Source organism: Callospermophilus lateralis, chromosome 1 (genome assembly GCF_048772815.1).
Source record: "Callospermophilus lateralis isolate mCalLat2 chromosome 1, mCalLat2.hap1, whole genome shotgun sequence".
Taxonomy (NCBI): domain Eukaryota; kingdom Metazoa; phylum Chordata; class Mammalia; order Rodentia; family Sciuridae; genus Callospermophilus; species Callospermophilus lateralis.
The window spans coordinates 74,617,523-74,639,694 of NC_135305.1; the positions used below are offsets into that span (position 1 = coordinate 74,617,523).

Genomic DNA, 22,172 nt, shown 5'->3' on the forward strand with positions numbered 1-22,172 from the left:
CAACCACAGTGTGCCCCTTCCCTTGGCTCCTCTCCCTCCTTGCCCTCCTACCTGTTGTGTTTTTTTCTCTCTCTCTCATCTTCTCTTCACCTGTCATCTCCTTTTCCTCTTCTCTACACTCCTTTTTCCTTCTCATTTCTCTCTTCTCTTTCTCTCCCTTCTCTATTTGTTTTGTTCTTTTCCAATCATCCTCTCCCTTACCCTCCTTCTTATTTTTAATCGACTTATGCTTGCAAAAGTTACCCACAGGGAGTCAATTATATAAGCCGTAAGGTTCTGATGGCCTTTGGCTTCATTTCTACTTTTTACTGAATGATCCACATCACTAGGTAAAGTGTAAAATATTGGGCAGAGCCTAAATTAGCAGCTAGTCTCTCCTTCCTAAATTTATGGAAAATCGCCAAGTTTGTTGGCAATCATATATTTATTTTGAAAACAGATTCTGTCTTTGTTATAACCACAAATGGATTCATGAAACAAAAATCATTTTATAAAACTTTAGAAGCCTTAAATTTGTGGGGCAAAAAATCTCTCAATGCCTTCATAAGTTTTATGAAAAAGACTTCTTTTGAACTACTCTCCAATATATAGTTTCTTTAATAAAAGGATTATTGGCCTTTACTCTGCAATTTGTTTTGTATGAAGAGGTGGTAATGAAAGCATCATTATCAAGAACCTAGCAACTGAATAAAGGCCACAAAGAACACACAGTTAATGTGCCTAATAAGACAGTTTGAAATTATGTGTGAAGGCAACTGAAGCAATACAGGCTCTAAGTCAATAATAGTAACATCTTTAATGATGCATTTGATTGCCAGTCAATAACAACCAGAACAAATACAATTAAAGTTCATTTAAAGCTGTGATTACTGAGACTACTTGCTTTCTAACTTACATTCTTTTATGAATCTCTTACCCATATCCCCAGTCCCTGGTAGAGTGTGTGCAAACTCAATTAATTTCAATGCCTGACTAAACAAATGAATAAATACAGAGTGCTGGATTATCCAAACCAGCTCCCTCATGCCGTGAAAAGAGCCCTTTAAATGGTTTGATGGCCCATGTCTGGCCACACATGGTGACCCAGACATGCTGGAGCTGGTTTTGATGCCTCTTTCTGCCATCAAAGAATGTAGATGAGAGGAACAAAGAATCCATTGCCAAAACTCCTAGATGCTACTGCTAACTGTGATCATCTATAAAAAATTCTGGGTCAATAAGGATATTAATTTCACTGAATCTTTTAGAGTGACCTTAAAAAATAATTCAGAGGTACAGAAAAAAATCTCAATATCTTCAAATGCTTCAGTTAGAATATTAAAGAAAACTACATATGGTGATAGATCATAAACCCAAATGTTGTTAATATCCAAGATTTGACATAATGATCATGCTTTACACCATCCCTTTGTTGGTAGTGTTTTAAGTGTATAATATATTTTTTAAAACTTCATAAAGTGATGAGAAAAATACTTATTGAGTTGCTATTAGTACACATTATGAGAAAAATGATGTGTTTCTTAAGTCAACACTCAGCTGAGGACTTTCAATCAGGCATCAAGCCCAGTGGTCTCACGCAGAGGCCTTGGTTCCCACTCTGGTACCCCTGGGCTCCTTCTGTGTGTTGATATGATTGGTGGGTGGAGAGCACTCCTCTATTCCTGCCTAGCTACTCGAGCATCTGCTGCTATCATGAACCACATAGTAATTATCCAGACAAGGAGGTACGTGACCAATGGACTATGTGGGAGGAAATAAATGGTTATCAGTATTCTTCACCTGGGAAGCCAGCAGAACACAAAAATTTGGGGGAAACTAACCAAAATGTACGAGACAATGCTGGATGTGGTCTCTGTATTTGAAATCATAACCCATTTTGGTGGTGGCTAGACAACTAAATTTGACATGATTTATGATTCTTGAATTATGCAAAAACATATAAGAAAAATGAGCCTAAACATAAATTTTCAAGACATAGCCTGGAGAAAAACAGAGAAAGGAATTCAAGAATAGAATGAAGAAAGTCAGGGGAATTTCAAAGGTCCATGTGGGTGCAGGCAAAAGGAAGAATACTCTATGATGACTGTCTGCAGTGATCATACGAATTTTTCATGGGAGGATTAATAAACTGGAAAAACTTTCTAAAAAACTCTCAAGTTAGATTAAGTTTTAGTTTAATAGAAATCCTTTTAAAAGTATCCTCAAATTATGGTCCATGGTAAAAGAGTTTGAGTCTTACATTTAAACATATGGGTGTATATACATAAAATTTCAAGAGTAAATCTTTCTAGATCTAAATATTAATCTGGAAATTGACAGGATGAGTGAAATTTTGTCAAATTTTCACTACATAAAATAATAAGGATGAGGATTCTTTTGAGAAGAACTGTGTGACAGAGGAAATATTCCTTTATGGTCTTATGCATATTTGTAGTTTTAATTTCTATATAACAGGCATATAATACATTTTGTATGTGTATGACTAGCTGCTTATAGCTGCATAGCAAATGACCTCAAAACTAAGCAGCATAACAGATTCAATGCAGTCCACATCTAAATACCAATGACATTCTTCACAGAACTAGAAAAAACAGTCCTTAAATTCATTTGGAAGAATAAAGACCAAGAATAACCAAAGCAATTCTGAACCAAATAAAGCAAAGCAGGAGGCATCACAATACCCATCTCAACGTATACTACTGTGCTATAGTAGCAAAAAATAGCATAGTATTGGAATCAAAGTAGATGTGAAGACCAGTGGAAAAGAATAGAAGACACAGAGACAAAACCGCATACACATAGCCATTTGATACTTGACAAAAATAAATTCTGGAGAAAAGATAGGGTTTTTAACAAATGGTGCTGGGAAAACTGAATAGCTGTATGTAGAAAAAAAAATGAAACTAGACTCCTATCTCTTACCCTGCACAGAACTCAAATCGAAATGGATCAAAGGTTTAGGAATTTGACCAGAAATTTTCTAACTGCTAGAAGAAAACATAGGGTCTACATTCCCCCAAGCACAAAAATAAAATCAACAATTAATAAGTGAAGTTGGCAAGGATGTGGGGGAAAAAGTATGCTCATATATTGCTGGTGGGACTGCAAATTGATGCAACCACTATGGAGAGTAGTATGAAGATTCTTCAGAAAACTTGGAATGGAACCACCATTTGACCCAGTTATCTCATTCCTCAGTATACATCAGCATACTACAGGGATGCAGCACATCAACATTTACAGCAGCTCAGTTCACAATAGCTAAGCTATAGAACCAAATGAGGTGCCCTTCAACAGATGAATAGATAAAGAAAATGTGACAACCATTCTGGAAGACAGTATGGAGTTTCCTCAAAAATAAATAAATAAATAAATAAATAAATAAATAAATAAGAATTAAACCACCATATGACCCAGTTGTCTCACTCCCTGACATTTATCCAAAAGAATTAAAATCAGCATATTACAAATAGCCACACCCATGTTTATAGCAGCACACTTTACAATAGACAAATTATGGAATCAACCCAAATTCCCATCAATACATGAATCATGGATCAAGAAAATGTGGCACACACATATATATACACACAGAGTTTTACTTAGCTATAAAGAAGAATGAAATAATTGCTTTATCCAGTAAATGGATGGAAATGTAGAAAACCATGTGATGTATTATAAGTCACACTCAGAAAATCAAGGGTTGAATGTCTTCTCTCATATGTGGAAGCTAGAGCAAAATATGGGAAAGAAGGAGTTGGGGAAGGGGATCAGATATTATAAAAATATAGGGAAGATCAGCAAAGTAGAAGAAGAATGAGAAGGAGGGAGGAGGAAAGGGAAAGGGGAAGAAATACAGACTGAATTTAACAAAATCATATTATAGACATATATGAATATCTATGAATTTCATCTTTATATGTATATATAAACTACCAATGAGAAAAAAATAAAGATGTGAAAGGAACATCAGTAGAATGCAGGAGGGAGAATAGGGGAAGGAGAAAGGGAGGAAAAGGTAGGGAATGATGATTGAAATAAAATTCTTTGCATACATGATTTTGTCAAAATGAACTGAAATACTATGTATAATTATAACACCCTAATTTTAAGAAAGAAAGAAAAAAAACTTATCAACTTAAAAAACCTTATCTTCATTGCTGAGTGTTGGGATCTGGATATATTGTTCAGCTGGGTGCCTCCCATCAAAGTCATAAGACTGCAGTGGAGGCCAGGGTTCAGTTATCTCAAGGCCCCCTTGGCAGGGGATGAAGGGGCATGTTCCCTTCCAAGCTGCCTCACCTGGCTGTTGGAAGACTTCAGTTCCTCTCTGAACATTAGACAGAGACATCAATTCTATGTGGGCTTCTTTTATAGGTCAGCTCATGGCATGGCAGAATGAGCTAAGAAAGCAAGGGAAAGGCACACGAGACAGAAATCACAGTCTTTTTGTAATCTAATCTCAAATGTGATCTCCCAGTCTTCATATCTTATTCATTAGAAGTGAACCCGTAGGACTGGGGTTGTGACTCAACGGTAGAGCACTCACCTAGCATGAGCAAGGACCTGGGATCGATCCTCAGCATCATAAAAATAAAGAAAATAAAGGTATTGTGTCCAACTACAACTAAAAAATAAATATTAAAAAAAAGAAGTGACCCCATAAATCCATCCCATTTGCAAAAATAGGGGATCTTCCAATGATGTAAACACCAGGAGGCAGGGGTCACTGAGGGCACTGTCAAGGTTGCTGCTGTTCTTAGTCCATTTTCTGTTACTGTAATTAAAAACATCAGAGTTTGGGTAGTGTATAAAGAGGTTTGTTTAGCTCACAGTTTGAGAGACTGAAAGTTCATGATTAGGCAGCTGTATTTTTTCTCCCCATAGCAAGGACCTCATGATAGATACCAGCATAATAAGAACATGTGGGAGAGGGGTCATGTGATGAGACAGGAAACCAGAGAACAATTCAGGGGTCAAGCTTACTCTTTCATAATAACTCACTCTCTAGGGAAGTGCCAGGGTCTAAGAAGCACTCCCTTAAGCTCTTCTAGGGCAGCTGCCTATGACCTAACTACCTCCCATTAGGCTCCACCTCTTAGAGGTTCTGCCACTCAATATCTCCACACTGCTACTCTGAGGTCCAAACCTTCAACACATGAACCCTTCAAGGGACAAACCACATCTGAACCATAGTACCTGCTCTGTGTGCATATGTGTGTGTTGGGGGGTGCATGTGTATGTATACATACACACACATACAGGCACATACATCAAAATATGCACATGTATATGTGTACTTATATAGAGAATCCGTGCTTCAAATTCCTGATTGTTGTATCATGTGTGACAAGGTACGTTTCTACTGCATTAACAAGACTTCAATTCTAGTTTAGGAAAAATTTTCTAACAATTCTCACCAAGTCTAAATTGAGCACAGTAAGGCATGGGTTAGAAATTTCAATGATTTCACACATTGAAATACTGTAATGGAAATTAATTTTTATAAATCATTTTTCCACTCTGTATCATCTCTAATTTCAGCCTAGGACCTTCTGTCCTTGGCTCCATTATTTAAATGCCCTTCTTCCTTTCTTCTCTTGGCACCCACCCTCTGCTCACATTTCACAAGTCAATGTACCTACCTGAAGTCCTTGTTCTTTTTTTCACTTATTACCTAGGATCCCAAAATGATGGGGTTGTGCTCCCCTAGCCCCAAACGCAATAAGTGTCTTCCAGGAATATGGACAGAGCTTAAACTTGGGGGCTTACCTAATCTTGGGGGAAAATGTGAAATCACACTGAATTCAACACAAGTTTGCAACTGAATTTACTTTGTTTAATCTGAGATTATGTCTAGCAGTTCCTAGCTCTTCTAGACAGTTTGAGTGTTTCCAAACCTGAGACACTTCCCTTTCCTATCCAGGTGGGCATTTAGGGGATTGTGTACAAATATTGAAAAGAAACAAAGGGTGAAAAAAATAAAAAGTTTTTGCTTTGCTGAAGCAGCTTAATAAAAACTAAATATGGGTGGTATTCTTTCAGAACCCTATGGGAAAATGTGACATGGTACTGGGGAAAGATATATGCTTCCCCTATCAGCTCAGAACCCACTACCACTTTAATATCTAAAAATGCCAAAACTTAGAGCATCAAGTGATAACATTCTGGGCATGAATCCAAGAGATCAAAAGGGGTACTTTGGGGATAGAGGAATGAAGTTTGTTTCAACAGTCTGAATGCAGCAGATATTAACTAAAAGAGGAAAGCAAGGGAACACAACTTTGCCAGATGCTGCAAGATGATTTGAAACAACCCATTGATGACTTCAAGAAATAACTAGGAAACTCTTTAGAGATCTAGATCTAGAGATCTAGCTTGTGGGGTTTATAGTTGGCATTTGGATATTAAGCAATAAATATGAAAACAATGCAAATGCAAATGATTATTTCCTTGTAGAAAAAAATGCAAACGAGTTGTGTTACAGAAGAGGAACCCTGAGCTTAGGGAAAGCAAATCTATATTGGGCAGTAAGTCTGCTTGACCTTATCTTTATTATAAGGAATAGAGACATAATTTTTATTATGCTGCCCAATTAAAAACCAAACCAAAATAAAACACCTGCGTTTTGCTCTGGTGGTAGATACCATATCTTCCAAGACTCTTCACCATACAAACATCCTTGAAAAAATAGTCCTAAGTAAAAGCAGTCAATGCTTTTACTTATGTGCAACAACACAGGGATTCATGGAGAATTGTCCCCCAACATTCCACTATTATTTGCGTTTTATGTAAACCAGAAAAAAATGTAATTATCAATTAAAATGAGACATTATTTCATCTAAACTTTTAACAATGAAAATATTCATAACCTTATCACCAAATCATGGAAACAGGCATTTTTTTTTTAAGAATTTAACCTTTTGCTATTAGGCCCAGCTCAGTGGCATATGCCTACAATCCCAAGTTCAAAGCCAGCCTCAGCAACTTAGAGAGACCCTGTCCCAAAATGAAAGGTCAAAAAGGGTTGGGGGATGCGGCTCAGTGGTTGAGGACCCCTGCGTTCAATCCCTGGTAACAAAAATAAATAAATAAATAAATATAAAAAATAAAGAATTTAACCTTTATTTTATTTATTTGTTTGTTGTTTGTTTTTATGTGATGCTGAGGATCAAACCCAGGGCCTCACTTGTTCTAGGCAAGCATTCTATCACTGAGCTACAACTCCAGCCCCAGGTATACCTTTTAATAAATATAAGAATATGTGTTGATTGTGATTAATATATTGATCTTTGTATTCTCATTCAGCAGAAAATGGGTGTCAATAATCATTTTATCTAACAAATATTTTTTACTTGGGGCTGGGGATGTGGTTCAAGTGGTAGCGTGCTCACCATGCAAAACTAAAAAATAAATATTAAAAAAAAATTCTCTCTCTCTTTCTCTAAAATAAATAAATAAATAAATAAACAAAAATATTTTTTACTCAAAAGATAGCATCTGGACTGATCATTGGAATGATTCAAGGCAAATCTGGAAGAATTTTTAAACTTATGTAGGTTTCCTTGTACATTTTCCACTGAAAAGTTCTTTTTTTTTTTTTTTGAATTTTAATATTTATTTATTTATTTTTTTAGTTATTGGCAGACACAACATCTTTGTTTTGTATGTGGTGCTGAGGATTGAACCTGGGCCGCACGCATGCCAGGCGAGCGCGCTACCGCTTAAGCCACATCCCCAGCCCCCTGAAAAGTTCTTTAAAAATGATTCTATTTCAACATCACCATAAGAATCTTCAACTCTGTAAACAATTCATATTACCTGTACAGGAAAGTGTAACTAAACAACATAAAATTTTAACTGAACTTTCAACTTGTTCATTTACTGTTGAAGAAACTGAGGCCCAAAGACATTAAGTGCTTTGGAACTGGCCAACAACTAGTTAACGTCAGAGCTGAGATTAAACCCCACAAGCCCCGACTTGGAGCACAGGCTCTTTCTTCTGATCCAACCCCACATATATGATATGATAGAGCTTTCAAAAGGGGGTATGCATCCCCCCGCAGCAATGGCAGCAAGCCAGGGAGGTAAAGCCACAGGATAAACACAGGGTGTCTTGCTTCAGTGTAAATATTACTCAAAGATTTGAGGAGAGTTAGATGAACCACTTTATTTTTATATTAAAACAAGATTGATTGCAAAGGAGAACGTACATTTTACATGAATTCTTAAAACCTCCCTCAGGCTATAATCCCACCCTATGGAAGTTAAAATTTTCTGCTCACTCTGCTAGTGACACTACTTTGGTAAAAAATTTAAACCCCCAGTATGAGGATATCTGGGAAGAGTCTTTACATAAAAAGTATATTCATTAACCTTTGTCCTTGACATCCTATGGTTAAGTTTGCATTATTTTAGCCTTCATGATCATTAAATTGTAAATTTTTCTTGAAATGAGAACACATTAAGACCTCAGAATAAAGGAGTTTCTGAGTTGCTTTCCTAAAAAGAGGTTTTGTTGTGTGGGCTTTTAAAAAATACTTCTGTCTTAATCAGTGTAACATGAAAAGGTTTAAAAATAAATAAAGGATGAAATTTTTAAATGTGATTTTTTAGAAACTATAAAAATAGTTTACTTTTGTAAGATGTCTATAAACCTATTATGCTTGTGGTCTTAAAAATTACATTTGTAAAAAGTTGAATAAGTATTATGCATTTCCATTGTCCACATAGCATATTCATGAATAATATCTAAAATGCTATAACACACATTAACTACAAACATGGAAGAAACCAATAAATTATTCAATATATTTTCTCAGTAGACCATTCCTCTTGTCTGATTTTTATTTCCCTGATTATAAACTATTTAAATGATAGTTCTCAGATGATTACTCCTTTCATGATAACTTAGAGGACTTTTAACCCCACCCAGCACCAAATTTCTTTTAGAAGAACTGAAATAATATATTCTTGCTTTCTCCACTGTACTTGCTTTTCACCAACACTATAATGCAACTAGTTTAACCCATTTAAAAAAAGCTAATTGCAAAATTTCAGGTTTAAATTTGGAGACTAGACACCAACTCATTAAATTCAATTAACATTTTTAAAAATAACATTGTGTTAGGCTCTAGTATAATACAGGGATGTCATAAACAGTATCCAATCTTAAAGTTACCCAAGCAAGAGAGGAATAAGATTCAATTAAATAAGATTATAAAATAAGCTTGACAGAGGTTTCAATATAGCTAGGTGGAGAACAATCAATTGTAAAATGTTTTTTTCTTCTCTTTCTCCTTTTTTTTTTTTTTTTTTTTTTGGTAAAGGTTAGAAGGACTGGCAAAATAATAAAATAATGTCTCAATGTATCTGTTTTATACCAGAGAAAGGACATTTCATCTACTGAATCAACGTGCTTTTGCTCTTGGCAAATAAAATCAGCAGAATTTCATTTTCTGTGCACTTGGAATCTTGGGGAACCTTAATACTGCCACCCCTTCCCCTGCCAGTTCTGGGTTATGATGAGGCAAGGGGAGGCACTGGCCTTGGTGCAAAATGTAAGGGACACCAAAAACTCAGCATTTAAAATAAATATCTTAATGCAGTATTTTTAAATCAAAATTTATGCAAAAAAAAAAAAAATCCATGGTGAACCAAATGTCTGATTTTATGACAGAATCAGTGGTAGATGTTTTTATCCTTTTGCGTTAAGCTCCCCTATCTCCGCAGGGGAACCGCTACACTCTTACTCGCCAATATTACCCAGTAGTCACGAGACGTATCTAATTTTCAGAAACCTAAATTTTCTGATATTATTATTTCAAATCAATGAAACTATCCCTGAGTGGCTCGTTCAGGCCCTCTGACCCAAGCTTGGCTGCAGGCATTTACTCTTTCTGTGTTTGCCACAGGCATCGCCCGGGCATCATCCTAGCACGGAGGTGTGCTTGTGGTATCAACGTCACTTCGTACATAAACGTCACTTCACACATAAACGTCACAAAAGTCAGGGTTCGGCTTCACATCTTCTCTCCTTGGGATTGGCTTTAGGTCGACAGGAATGCATAAACTCTTGGTGACAGAACAATGAACCGCAGGGCCAGCCATGTGGACTACTGGTGCCACTGATCGCCCATTTTCCTGATGACCTGAGACCTAAACACCATGTCCCGCGCTTTCCAGTGCTCCAACAAATCTTCAGTCCCCGAAACTGCGCTACAGAAGAGTCTTCTGGTAAGCAGCGCCTCCCTTCCGAGAAAGGCACCCAGGACAGCTAAGGGCTGCTCCTGGGGTTCAGGTAGAAGGGGGTCCAGCAATTGTAAATGCCACCAAGTCCCTCTACCTGGACTAGAGGTCGAAAATGTCCTGGGTAGAGTTTGGGATCTACCAGAGATCCATACTAAAAGTCATTGACGTTTTCCTGCTCAATATCTACTGTGTATTTAATTAGGGTGATTTGGAGACTTTCAGGCCATGAATTTTGAATTCTTAAATCTCACATATATTTGTATGTGTGTGGTCCCTGATAATGTTGTTTCCCTGAAGTACAAATAAACAATTGAAGAGGGCGAATTCTTTGAGGGACAGAACAAGCAAAGTTGAGAGCAATTAAAATGATGTCTTAAGGAATATCTAGGGGCAGGGTGGGGGTGGGTAGATCTCAGAATCGGGCAACACAGGGGCTAGCAAGGCTTCCTAAAGTTCTCAGACCTGATTGGCTAGGGGCTACTATGATTCGTGAAGAATGAGAGTTCTGGAACCTATTGAAAGCCACTCATGCTGAGTGCTAACTGGTGGGGTGTGCTGCATGTAGGTGTAGGAATTAATCCTTAAAAAGGATAGTTTCTTCTATAGACTTCAATACAGACTATTCTAGGATTGAATAATCCTACAGTTTTAAAGCCTTTTTCTGTTGACTCTAGATTCTAAGGCATTGGGCAATGGAGGAAGTTGTTGTTTTCTCCCTATGCTAGAATTGTCCTCATCCCAATTCTGTGTTGGATTGTTTTTATTTTCTTGTGGTGTTAACCAATTAATTTGAAATCTGATTTCCCCCCTCACCAGGCTACTGAAATTGGCCTCCAAATTCAATACCTTTTCTGAGTGACAACCTCTCTCACCCAAGTGCAGTCCTGCAGACTTAAGTTCTATCTTCTCGGAAATCCCGCCTCAGGGGTCCCACTGCCCCAAGGTCTTGCCCTTAACTTTACAACCACCTCTCCTCCCTCTCCATACCCAACTTGTTTCCTTCCTTCTCTCCCTGGAAGAAGACACTTCACCATGATTGCACTTGGGTCCCACTCTCTCCTATGGACTGACAGGACTCAGCAGAGCTTCAGATCCACCTTGATGTCGCTGAGATCTGCTTTCATACTTGCAGCTTTCTGGTGGAGACCTTGACTTCTACGTTCCATCAGGGCCTCCGTCTCAGCATTTCTCACCCAACTCTATCTTCCCTCCCAGCCTAGTTACCTTTCTCATCATCAAGTCATCACATCATGAGAATCACCAGTGACTTCTCTTGTCCTTGTAGAACCTCCATTTGCCGACTAGTTCCCACCAATGCCCTCTATTCACACCATATCATATTTATTCTCTACTTATGCTCACTTGCCATCACCCTGGGGCAGGCTCATTAGATATGATCTGGATTTTCTAGAGGGGGCCTTGCTTGCTGTCTGCAGCTATCTCTGCACCCCAGGCCATCATATACTTTGTTGTGAAAGGCACCTTCCTGAAGCCTAGCCTGCAACGTCTTCTCTCATGTTCAGAAATCCTGCAATATATCCCTGTTGTTCCAGAATTGAGTCAATGCTGAATTACCCAATACTTAATTAAGTTCATGCTTTTAGAGTATCAACAAAACAAGGGTACCAAGAGAGAAAGAGGAAAAATGCTTTTGAAATAGCTTCACATTGGATACTGTTTAAAAGAATTGATGTGTTTGTCATGGGAAAAAGCAGAACTTTCTTAGATTTTACTATGTAGCTAATCCATGTGCATGGGTGTGTGTGTGTGTGTGTGTGTGTGTGCATGTTTGTATTTCATATATGTGTATATAGATCACATGAAATTAAGTTAATTTTAAATTATAGTTTATGACATAACTTTCCTATGTTCATATATGAATACACCACCAGTGAAACTTCCACATCATGTACAGTCACAAGAATGGGATCCTAATTAGAATAAGTTATACTCCATGTATGTATAATATGGCAAAATACTGTCATGTATATCTAAAAAGAAACAAATAAAGAAATTATAAGTTTTCTTAAAATATGTAGACTTCAGTGAGAGTTCTCCAAGCCTGTAAAAGTATTATTTGGGCACTGATTAAGCACACATATCCAAGCCTAAATTTCAACATTAGCTCCCATAATATAATGCAAGCCCACCTTTCTTAATTTATTTCACGGTTGCTTTCCACTTGCCTTTTCAGCCAGAGGCCACACAGCCCCACACACCTCATAATTTCTTTCTTTTGTGTTCTTACTCTCTTCTTCCACCAACATCCTGTTTCTTTTCTTCTCACCCTTTACAGACCTGCCTGTTGATCCTGCCCCTGAAATCTTCTCACAGTGCCCAGACTGACAGGAATTTCTTCTTCTTCTGAATTTGCCAGAGCATGTTTTCCTTTTCTTAACAGCCCTTTACATTTGCAACCTTCTTTTGTAGCATTCTGTTTTTTACCTCCCCTACTAACAGATTTGTTCATAAAGAACAGGCATCTTACCTAATTTATTCCCACATTTACCAGCTAGTCACAGACTAAACTAGTCACAACCTGGATTAAGTGCTCAGTAGTTTGATTGAATAAATGGCTGAGTGAATAGGTTTGGACCTACTGTTTAAAATATGTTCATCTTAAAGAATGCTTGTGGTATGCAGTCACTGCAGAAAACAGTATTGAAATTCCTCAAAAAATTATACATAGAATTCCAAATGATCCAGCAATTCCATTACTGTTTATTTACTCAAATAAGTGAAAGACTCACAAAGATCTCTGTACATCCGTGTTCACAGTAGTATTATTTGCAACAGCCAAATGGTAGATCAAGATCAACCCAAGTGTTCTTTGACACATTAATGGGTAAAGAAAATGTGGTAGATAGATAAAAATGAAAAAAGTTCTAGCACATGCTACAACATGAAAGAATCTTGAAAACAATGCTAAGTGAAATAAACCAGTTGCACCCGGACAATTCCACTTGTGGGAGTCCCTAGTCAAACTCAATGACAGAAGATAGAACAGTAGGCACCAGGGGCTGGAGGGAGGAGTAAAGGGAGAGTAGGTAGCCTCTGGGTGCAGAGCCTGCTACAGAAGATGAAAAGTTGTGATATGGAAGGCAGTGATGGTCGCTCAGCAAGGCAAATGTGCAGCATGGGAATACACTTGATGCCACAGAACCACAAACTTTAAAATGGTAAATCCCTTGGTGGGTGCATTTTACCATTGTTTTTAAAAATAGGGAAAGGAGGGTGCTCGTTGCGTGCCTTGAGATGAAAACATGCAACCGAGTAGCTGTGTGTGGGTGGAGACTAGAACTGATTCTCCACAGTTTGGCTGAAACCTGAACTTCTTGGTACAATTTCAGGTTTCTTGGCACTTTAACATTCATACTTTGTACTAGATCCACACAAAATTGTTGGCTGGAAAGAAGCATGCCAGGATTCAAAGTTGAGTGAATAATTATACCAGTGATTTACATATACTGCTGGTATTTTCCATTTCCCCTTTTTGTCTCCTTGTTTTCTGAATCTGATTTAAATCCTTTTAAATACTTATTATACAGCTAAATTTGTCAAAATATGTATTATTTTCTGATGATCAAATTAATATGTGCTTATCACAATAGTCAAACATTTAAAAATGTATTACCTAGAGGCATGATGGCATGTGTCTATAGTCCTGGCTACCTGGGAAACTGAGGTCAGAGGACTGCATTTCAAAAAAGAAAAAAAGAGAGAGAGAGAGAGAAAAGAAAATGAAATTTCCTCATGTTTTCAAGTGATGATTTTTGCTAACAATTTGGAATATGTGCATTTTGTGTGTACATAAGTGTTATTTTGAACAAAAATATTGCTGTACTTACACAAATTATAATGACAATTACTTCTTAAAAATGTTTTGGATATCTTTCTGTGTCTTGATATCTATTTTGTGTTAGGGTTCTCCAGAGAAACAGAACCAATAAGATAAACAAATACGTAGAATGATTTAGGACAAGGGATTAGATAACTAGATTGTGAAGTGAGAAGTTCTGCAGTCTGTCGTGAAGCACAAGACGTGAAATTAAAAAAAATCAATAAATGGGATGGTGTATCAGACTAAAAAACTTCACAGCAAAAGAAATAATCAAGAGCATGAAGAGAGGGCCTACAGAATGGGAGAAAATCTTTGCCACCACACTTCAGATAAGGCATTAATTTCCAGAATATACAAAGAACTCAAAACCTTAACTCCAAAAATAAACAAACAAAAAACAAATAACCCAATCAATAAATGGGCTAAGAAACTAAACACTTCTCAAAAGAAGAAATATGAACAGTCAAAAAATACATGAAAAAAATGTTAAACATCTCTAGCAATTAAAGAAATACAAATTACAACTACTCTAAAATTTCACCTCACATCAGTCAGAATGGCAACTATCAAGAATACAGAAACAATAAATGTTGGCAAGGATGTGGGGAAAAGAGTACACTCACACATTGTTAGTGAGACTGCAAATTGGTGTAACTATTATGAAAAGCAGTATGGAGATTCCTCAAAAATTTAGGAATGGAACCACAATTTTATTTAGTTATACCACTTCTCAGCATGTATCCAAAGGAGTTAAAATCAGCATACTACAGTGATGCAGCTACATCAGTGTTTATTTCCTCTCAATTCACAATAGCTAAACTATGGAGCCAACCTAGGTACCCTTCAACAGATGAATGGATAAAGAAAATGTGGTATATATATATACACAATGAAATATCAGTCAGCCAAATGGTTGAATCTGGAGACTCTCATGCTAAGTGAAATAAACCAATCCCCAAAACCAAAAGTTGAATGTTCTCTCTGATATGTGGATGCTAACACACAATAAGGGAGGGGAAAGAATAGATATTCAGTACATTAGACAAGAGGAAGAAGGGAAGGGAGAGGGAGGGATAGGTATAGGAAAGACAGTAGAATGAATCTGACATAACTTTCCTATGTACATATACGAAAGACACCACAGTGATTCTCCACATCTTGTACATCCAACAAAACTGGGATCCTAATTTGAATAAGATATACTCCATGTTCATATAAATATGTCAAACTTGACTCTACTATCATGTATAACTAAAAAGAACAAATTAAAACAAAAAGTCCGATAGTCTTATGTACACAAGCTGGAGGCCTAGAAAAGCCAGTGGTGTGATTCCAGTCTAAGACCAAAGGCTTGAAACCTGGAAGTTCTGATGTCTACCCACAGAATAAAATGAATGCCCTTGGTTGGGCATCCAGAAGAGAAAGTGAGTTCATCCTTTCTCTGATTTTCTCTGTTTTGGTTCTCAAAGGTTTGGATGATTACCTTACCCCACCCCCTGTGCCATGTTATTGAGAGTGAACTACTTTACTCGGCCTACCCATGCAAATGTCAATCTCTTCTATGTCAATATCTTCTGGAAATATACTCACAAACATGTCCAGAAATGATGTTTTGCTAAGCATCTGGGCATCCCTTAGTTCAGTCAAGTTGACACGTAAAATTAGCCATCACACCGTTTCTATCGTTTTTAAACTTCTGCCTGCACAGTACTCCTTTGTGAGGTCACACTTTAATCTGTATTCCAATTATTGAGACTATTTCACAAACACAGACAAGGTAGACAGAGATGAACAATAATATTCACATTTTGGTGTATATATGCCTGTGTATTTCTGAGTAATAGATATGAGCTGACTGATGAAATTAAAAGCACATTTATAAATTTAACAGTTAACTGCAAATTTTAAACTCTACTTTTACCAGCCTTTGTCACCCAAACACTTTGGAAAATTGTGATTACCAATACAAGTAGAGACTGGGAATTTAGATGTTTAAAATCCCCAGATGAGAATAAGCCTGATCCAGTGAGTTTTTCCAAGATTCAGGTTATGTCACAGGATAACAAAATACCCTGATAGGAATACTTAGGCCTGAACCTGTACATTCCACAAGCTCCTAGATTCAGCTTGTTTAACAAGGAATCAAAATAAGATTGAAACTATACTTATGCAGCTGCCTTCCATCTCCAGTAGACCCACCTTCCTTACTTCTTTAAATATTTATTCACCCCACTAAATTTAACTGTTTTTCTAAAGTTCTCTACTAAAGAGCAAAACCATTCTCAGAATTTTATAAGTCACTTGCTGACATTACAACCCTACCACCCACAACAAATCCTAGCTGAAATTTGGTGATTGTTTTGATTCTGATATGTTTGATTCTGATATGTTCATTGTTTGTTATGTTCCAGAACCACAAAAATAATTCCTTTACCTTTCCTTGTGTCTTGTTAACTTTACTCTTCCATGAAAAATTGTAGATGGGCTCTAATTTTTTCATATCATTTTAGGTAATGTGGCCTACAAATGTTCTTTCCTAATTTAGCAAAATGTTCCTTTTATAATTTCTAAATATAATTTTATAATTTCTTTTATAATTTAGCAAATTTTCTTCTTCTTCCTAAAAAGAAGAAGCAAAGCCCTTTTATAACTGTTGCTGGATTTGTATTTTCAAAACAAAACCTAGGGAATAAAAGTTGCTTCTTCACCAAAAACTCCCACAGTATGAGTGTGTTAGTGACTCATAAAAAATGAAGACGCTGTTGCTTACCAACCAAGGGAAAATATATTTGTTCAAAGAATCATGACATCTGTTCACTCGCTTATTCATTTGTTTGACACTTGCTGTGAACTTCCTGGGTGCCAAGTATAATGTGATAGACAATAAAGAAGAATCTTCAATAGTGTTATACATTATATCCTTCACCCTCTGCCTCCAACCCAATACTATGTCTTCCATAAGTATGGGAAACCTATCTAATACAAATACTTTATGTTTAAAGGAGCATTTTAGAATAATTATTTAAAGGCCAAATTATCCTGCCTCAGAATCAAAAAGTTGTTTGGGGTATATATGTATACATGCACATTTTTTTTCTGATTAAAAATTATTTGCACATCTGTTCCCAGAACTTAAAATAATGAAACTCAACCACAAAAATGAGTAAATAATATATAATTGCAGTGTTGGAGTTTATCAGTTTAGAGTGGTTACTGGATGCTCACCTTTCTTTTGATCTTCTTGTAGACGTATTGTTATTGACTGCAAATGTCTCGGTACTTTTGCCCACTGGAATGTGGCTTGACAGATTAATTATATGTTATTAGGTAGTTGAAGATCAACTAAAGATGTGTGGCCACAAGAGGGATGTTGATGTCTTTGAGCTGTTCCTTTCTCAAAAGTAAGTGTATTTGATATTAAAAATGAAATAAAATAAAAAACAAGAGTATTATGTTATAATCTTTCATAGGTTCAGTTCCCCTACCTCATAGACTGGGTAGGCAACCACATCCTAATTATTTTACCCCTGGTTGGGGCTCACCAATTCCATTGGAGAAGCAAGATGCTAAGCGAGATCAAAACAAAGAATATTGAGCCAGGCCCAGTTTGAATTCCAGCTCTATCCTTCCAGCTGGGTAATCTTAGGATATTATGTAAACTCCCTGTTGCACTTGTCAGATTTAGCAAATAAAAAATATAGACTATTTAATTAAATTTGAATTTTAGAGAAATAATGATACAATTTTAAAAATATATTTCATACAGTATTTGAAACTTTTTTTGTTTCTCTGAAATTAAAATGTAATTGGATAGACTATATTTTATCTAGCAACCTTATTTTCTGTGAGTACTAATACTCCTTAGTCGTGGGGTTGTTGTGAAGATTAGGTGAATTAGTAGAAGTTAGAAGAAGATCTGGTATCCAGGTCCTCAATTATCATTAGTCCAGTTAATATTGTTATTATCATCATCATCATTAGAAATAATAGCCCATTACACTCCTATATTATAATAAAACTTATTAAATAATATAACTCTTAACAACCTTAATAATTTTGCTACTCAATAGGAAAATCCCTTCCTTATATCAACAACCCACTTTGATTCCACATAAATTCTCTCCAAGGTGGTACATGACAAAGTAGGTTTTTCTGTAGGGCAGTCACAGTACCTCAGAACCTAGGTATGAGAAGAGGAATTTATGGATAGGATTGTAGTGTGACACTATCATTTTTAGGCCAATAAGTGAAATCCTGTACAGGCACAGCTTTTATTTAATAGAATGACCCTTCGCTGGTTTGAATATGACCCCCAAAGTTCAGATGTTGGAAACGTAATTCTTTATGAATCACCATTAAGAAGTAAGACCATTAAGAATTGATTAGGTCACAAAGGCTCTGCTTTCATGCATAGATTAATGTCATTATCACCACATTGGATTAGTTATCTCAGGAGTAAGTTCCTAAAGAAAAAATGTACTTGGTCTTCTCCCATTCCCCCGATACCATGTGAGCCATTCCACCATGTTATGATTCAACAAGAGTCTTTGAAAATATAGGAACATTAACCTTGAACTTCTCAGTGTCCAGAATTGTAATAAATAAATTTCTATTCTTTATAAATTATCTATTATCAGGTATTTTGTTATAACAGCACAAACTAAACTTTAGATACATACTCTTTTACTCTTCATTCCTCCCCCTTCACCCAGTAGTGAGAATTGAACCCAGAGGTACTCTAAAATTGAACTATACCCCTCTGCCCTTTTAAATTTTATTTTGTGATAGGATCTTCCTAAGTTGCCCCGATTGGCCTTCTATCTCAGCCTGCCGAATCCTTAGGATTTTAGGCATACACTACTGCACCCAGCTCCCCTTAGTGATCTTTAATGCCTGCAAATTCTATGTTTTAAAAATAGGCTTTTACATACTTTTACTAATATATAAACAAGAGTAAAACTCACTTTTTTGGTAAAAAAAACAACAACAACCACCTGGTTTATCATTTATCAGTGAATTAAATAATTATATCTCTGGTGATTTGAGGAAATACTTCATTAGTGAACATATTTCTTTTGTTCTAATTAAATATTTATTTTTAATTTACTAATATAAAAGAAAATTATAGTGGCTCTGAATCTCTTGGTAATAAGGGAATAAAGAAATGACCAATTTGAAATCTTTAAAACACATCTAGTGTGGAACAGAAGAGACATAGTAGAGATTTCTGACACACGTAAGGTCATTTTTTAAAAAATATTTTAGTTGTTGATGGATCTTTATTTTATTTGATTATTTATATGTGGTGCTAGGAATTGAACCCAGTGCCTCATACATATGAGGCAAGTGCTCCACGGCTGAGCTACAACTTCAGCCCCTTAAGGTCATGTTTTGAGCCTTTCTATAAATCAGTTCGTTTTACAATAATGATAAATAATTCATGTGGTCAAATGATTGCATGTCTAAACTTCCATGATTTTGACAACTGTTCATTATTGATCACTAGGGTAAGTAGATAAAAAGAATAGCTTTAAAACACTAGAAAAATAAGAACTATTGATCCCTTGAATGTGGTTTTCTTGTGTGAAGGACAGCACTTTTTATATCTCCAGAATACTAAATTACCATTTTGGGGGACAAAAAATATTTCACAATTCAGAGGCCAATAAACTAGATTTACTGCATTATTTGCCCTTGGAAAATGGAAAGCATCTTATCAAAATCTCCTTGAATAACATAAAAAACATGCATGGTGACATGTGTTGATATGTTATTGTCAGTCATGAGATATGAGTCATATGTTATGAGTCATGGCAATTTTTAGTAGGAAAACTACCTCTTCTTGACTTCTGTGCCATCTCCTTAAAATGTTAACAGATCATTATTGATTTAGGACAGGTTATATGCAGAATGAACCTTTCCAATTGAAAGAGTTAAAGTACTTTTAAAAAGTGAATCACTTTATTATGTCCTATAATAGCTGGAAATTCAACGTTGATACTTCTACTAGAAGAAAATTAATAGCAAGCTGGGCAGGTGGCAGACACCTGTAACCCCAGAGACACGGGAGGCTGAGGCAGTAGGATTGTGCGTTCTAGTTTGGCAACTTAGTAAGACCCTTTCTTTTTTCTTTTCTTTCTTTTTTTTTTTTTTTTAGAGAATTTTAATATTTATTTTTTAGTTTTCGGTGGACACAACATCTTTGTTTGTATGTGGTGCTGAGGATCGAACCCGGGCCGCAGGCATGCCATTCGATCGCGCTACTGATTGAGCCACATCCCCAGCCCAGTAAGACCCTTTCTTAAACTAAAATAATAAAAAGGGCTCGGGATATATATCAGTGGTAAAGCATTCCTGAGTTTAATACCCAGTACCACAAAAAATTAATAATAATAACTTGACACAGTTTATATATTAAAGTACTAATGTGTTAAAATGAATTTTATAGTCAGTTTCCTAAGAGAAGCTTGAGATTCTTTGAAGCCACCATATAATGCTTGTTTTGTTATTTGTCATGGAAAGAGGTGAAGTTAACACACTATCATCATTGCCCAATGCAATAGTCAAGGTGCATTGAAGACCAAGTGCTCCTTCCCAGAAATTATTTATAGGTCTACATAAAGAGAATGTTTTAAGTGTGCAAATTTCCCATTGAAAGTGGCTTTGGAGGAAGCTGGAATATTCTGCTGGGCCAAGGTAATGTTCAAAGACCACGGTACTTGTCAAAAAGACACAGGAGTTTGCTTGAAAATCTTCAGCCTGGTGATTACAGAATTTAAAAAAAAAAAAAAAAAAAAAAAACTGACAAAGAATGTTTTTAAAAAACTCTTAAAGGGGCTGGGGATGTGGCTCAAGCGGTAGCGCGCTTGCCTGGCATGTGTGCGGCCCGGGATTCGATCCTCAGCACCACATACAAACAAAGATGTTGTGTCTGCTGAAAACTAAGAAATAAATATTAAAATTCTCTCTCTCTCTCTCTCTCTCTCTCTCTCTCTCTCTCTCTCTTTCTCTCTCTCTTAAAAAAAAACAAAAAAAAAAAAAACAAAAAAAAACCCAAAAAACTCTTAAAATCCAGAGAGGATGGGGAAGAGAATGAATGATAGAAAGAAGAGGAAAGACTGGGGATGTAGCTCAGTGGTAGAACAATTGTCTCACATGCACAAGGTCCTGAGTCTAATCCCTAGAGCTGTATAACAGGTGGGGGGCAGAAGCACCTATCAGAAGAATTCCAGCTACTACATGTAAAAACAATAAAAACACTAGAAAAACCTTCTTTTATAATTAAAAAAAACTATTGATTCTGGTAAGAATCATCAATTTAATCTAAAATCATTGAGTAAAGAATTGTTTGAGGAACAAGTTATACACGTGGGGTTATAGTTTGGTCCCATGTATTACTTTTCAATTTTAAAATAGAGAGAACTAGCAGATAACACCTTAACCAAGTGACTGAACTTAGCTTTACCAAGAGTGGGACAAACTGACATCATTTGTCTCCTGAAGGGTTGTAGTAATTTAATTATCTCTGATGTAACTGAGAAGTCATCTATCTTGAGCTTCATCATTAGGAGATGATGAGATAAATCAAGGATGTGGTGTGTTCTATCAGACAACTGTGATGTACTTTTCAAAAGGTCAAAAAAGGGCAGAAGATGACTAATCTAATTTTAAAAGAACTAATGGGTTAAGGCACCTGAATGCAAGATACGAATGTTGATGAGATTTTGGATTTAAACAAACCTTATAAAAGATATGTAGGTTCATGGGAGAAATCTGAATATGAATGATAGATTAAATGAGATTATTGAATTATATTCAATATTTTTAGACATAATAATAACGAGATTTTGCTGAAGACTGTCCTGTTTTGAGGATATGTGTACTAAACTATTTAGAATGAGAAAATAGAAAACTATAATAATATTTTATTTTCAAATGATTCACCAAGAAAATTATCCACATTAATATGGGTATGTGTTAGATAAATAGAATATGAAAAAATATGGCACTATATTAAAAATTATGAAGGTCCTACAAGTGTTCATTGAACCATTCCTTCAACTTTTCTTAGGTTTGAAAT

General features: G+C 36.1%; 1 protein-coding gene and 1 pseudogene across 1 annotated transcript in view; both read left to right on the top strand.

Moving 5' to 3' along the window:
* Positions 1-1,692: 1,692 nt before the first annotated feature.
* Positions 1,693-2,080, top strand: LOC143641914 (small ribosomal subunit protein eS24 pseudogene; annotated as a pseudogene).
* Positions 2,081-10,167: 8,087 nt separating this feature from the next.
* The window catches only part of Lrrc72 (leucine rich repeat containing 72), a 53,330-nt gene continuing 41,325 nt past the window's right edge, over positions 10,168-22,172 (top strand). The window contains exons 1-2 of the mRNA XM_076853746.1: positions 10,168-10,236; positions 17,420-17,493. Of these exons, the coding sequence (XP_076709861.1) occupies positions 10,168-10,236; positions 17,420-17,493 (143 nt within the window). The remainder of the gene's footprint in view (positions 10,237-17,419; positions 17,494-22,172) is intronic.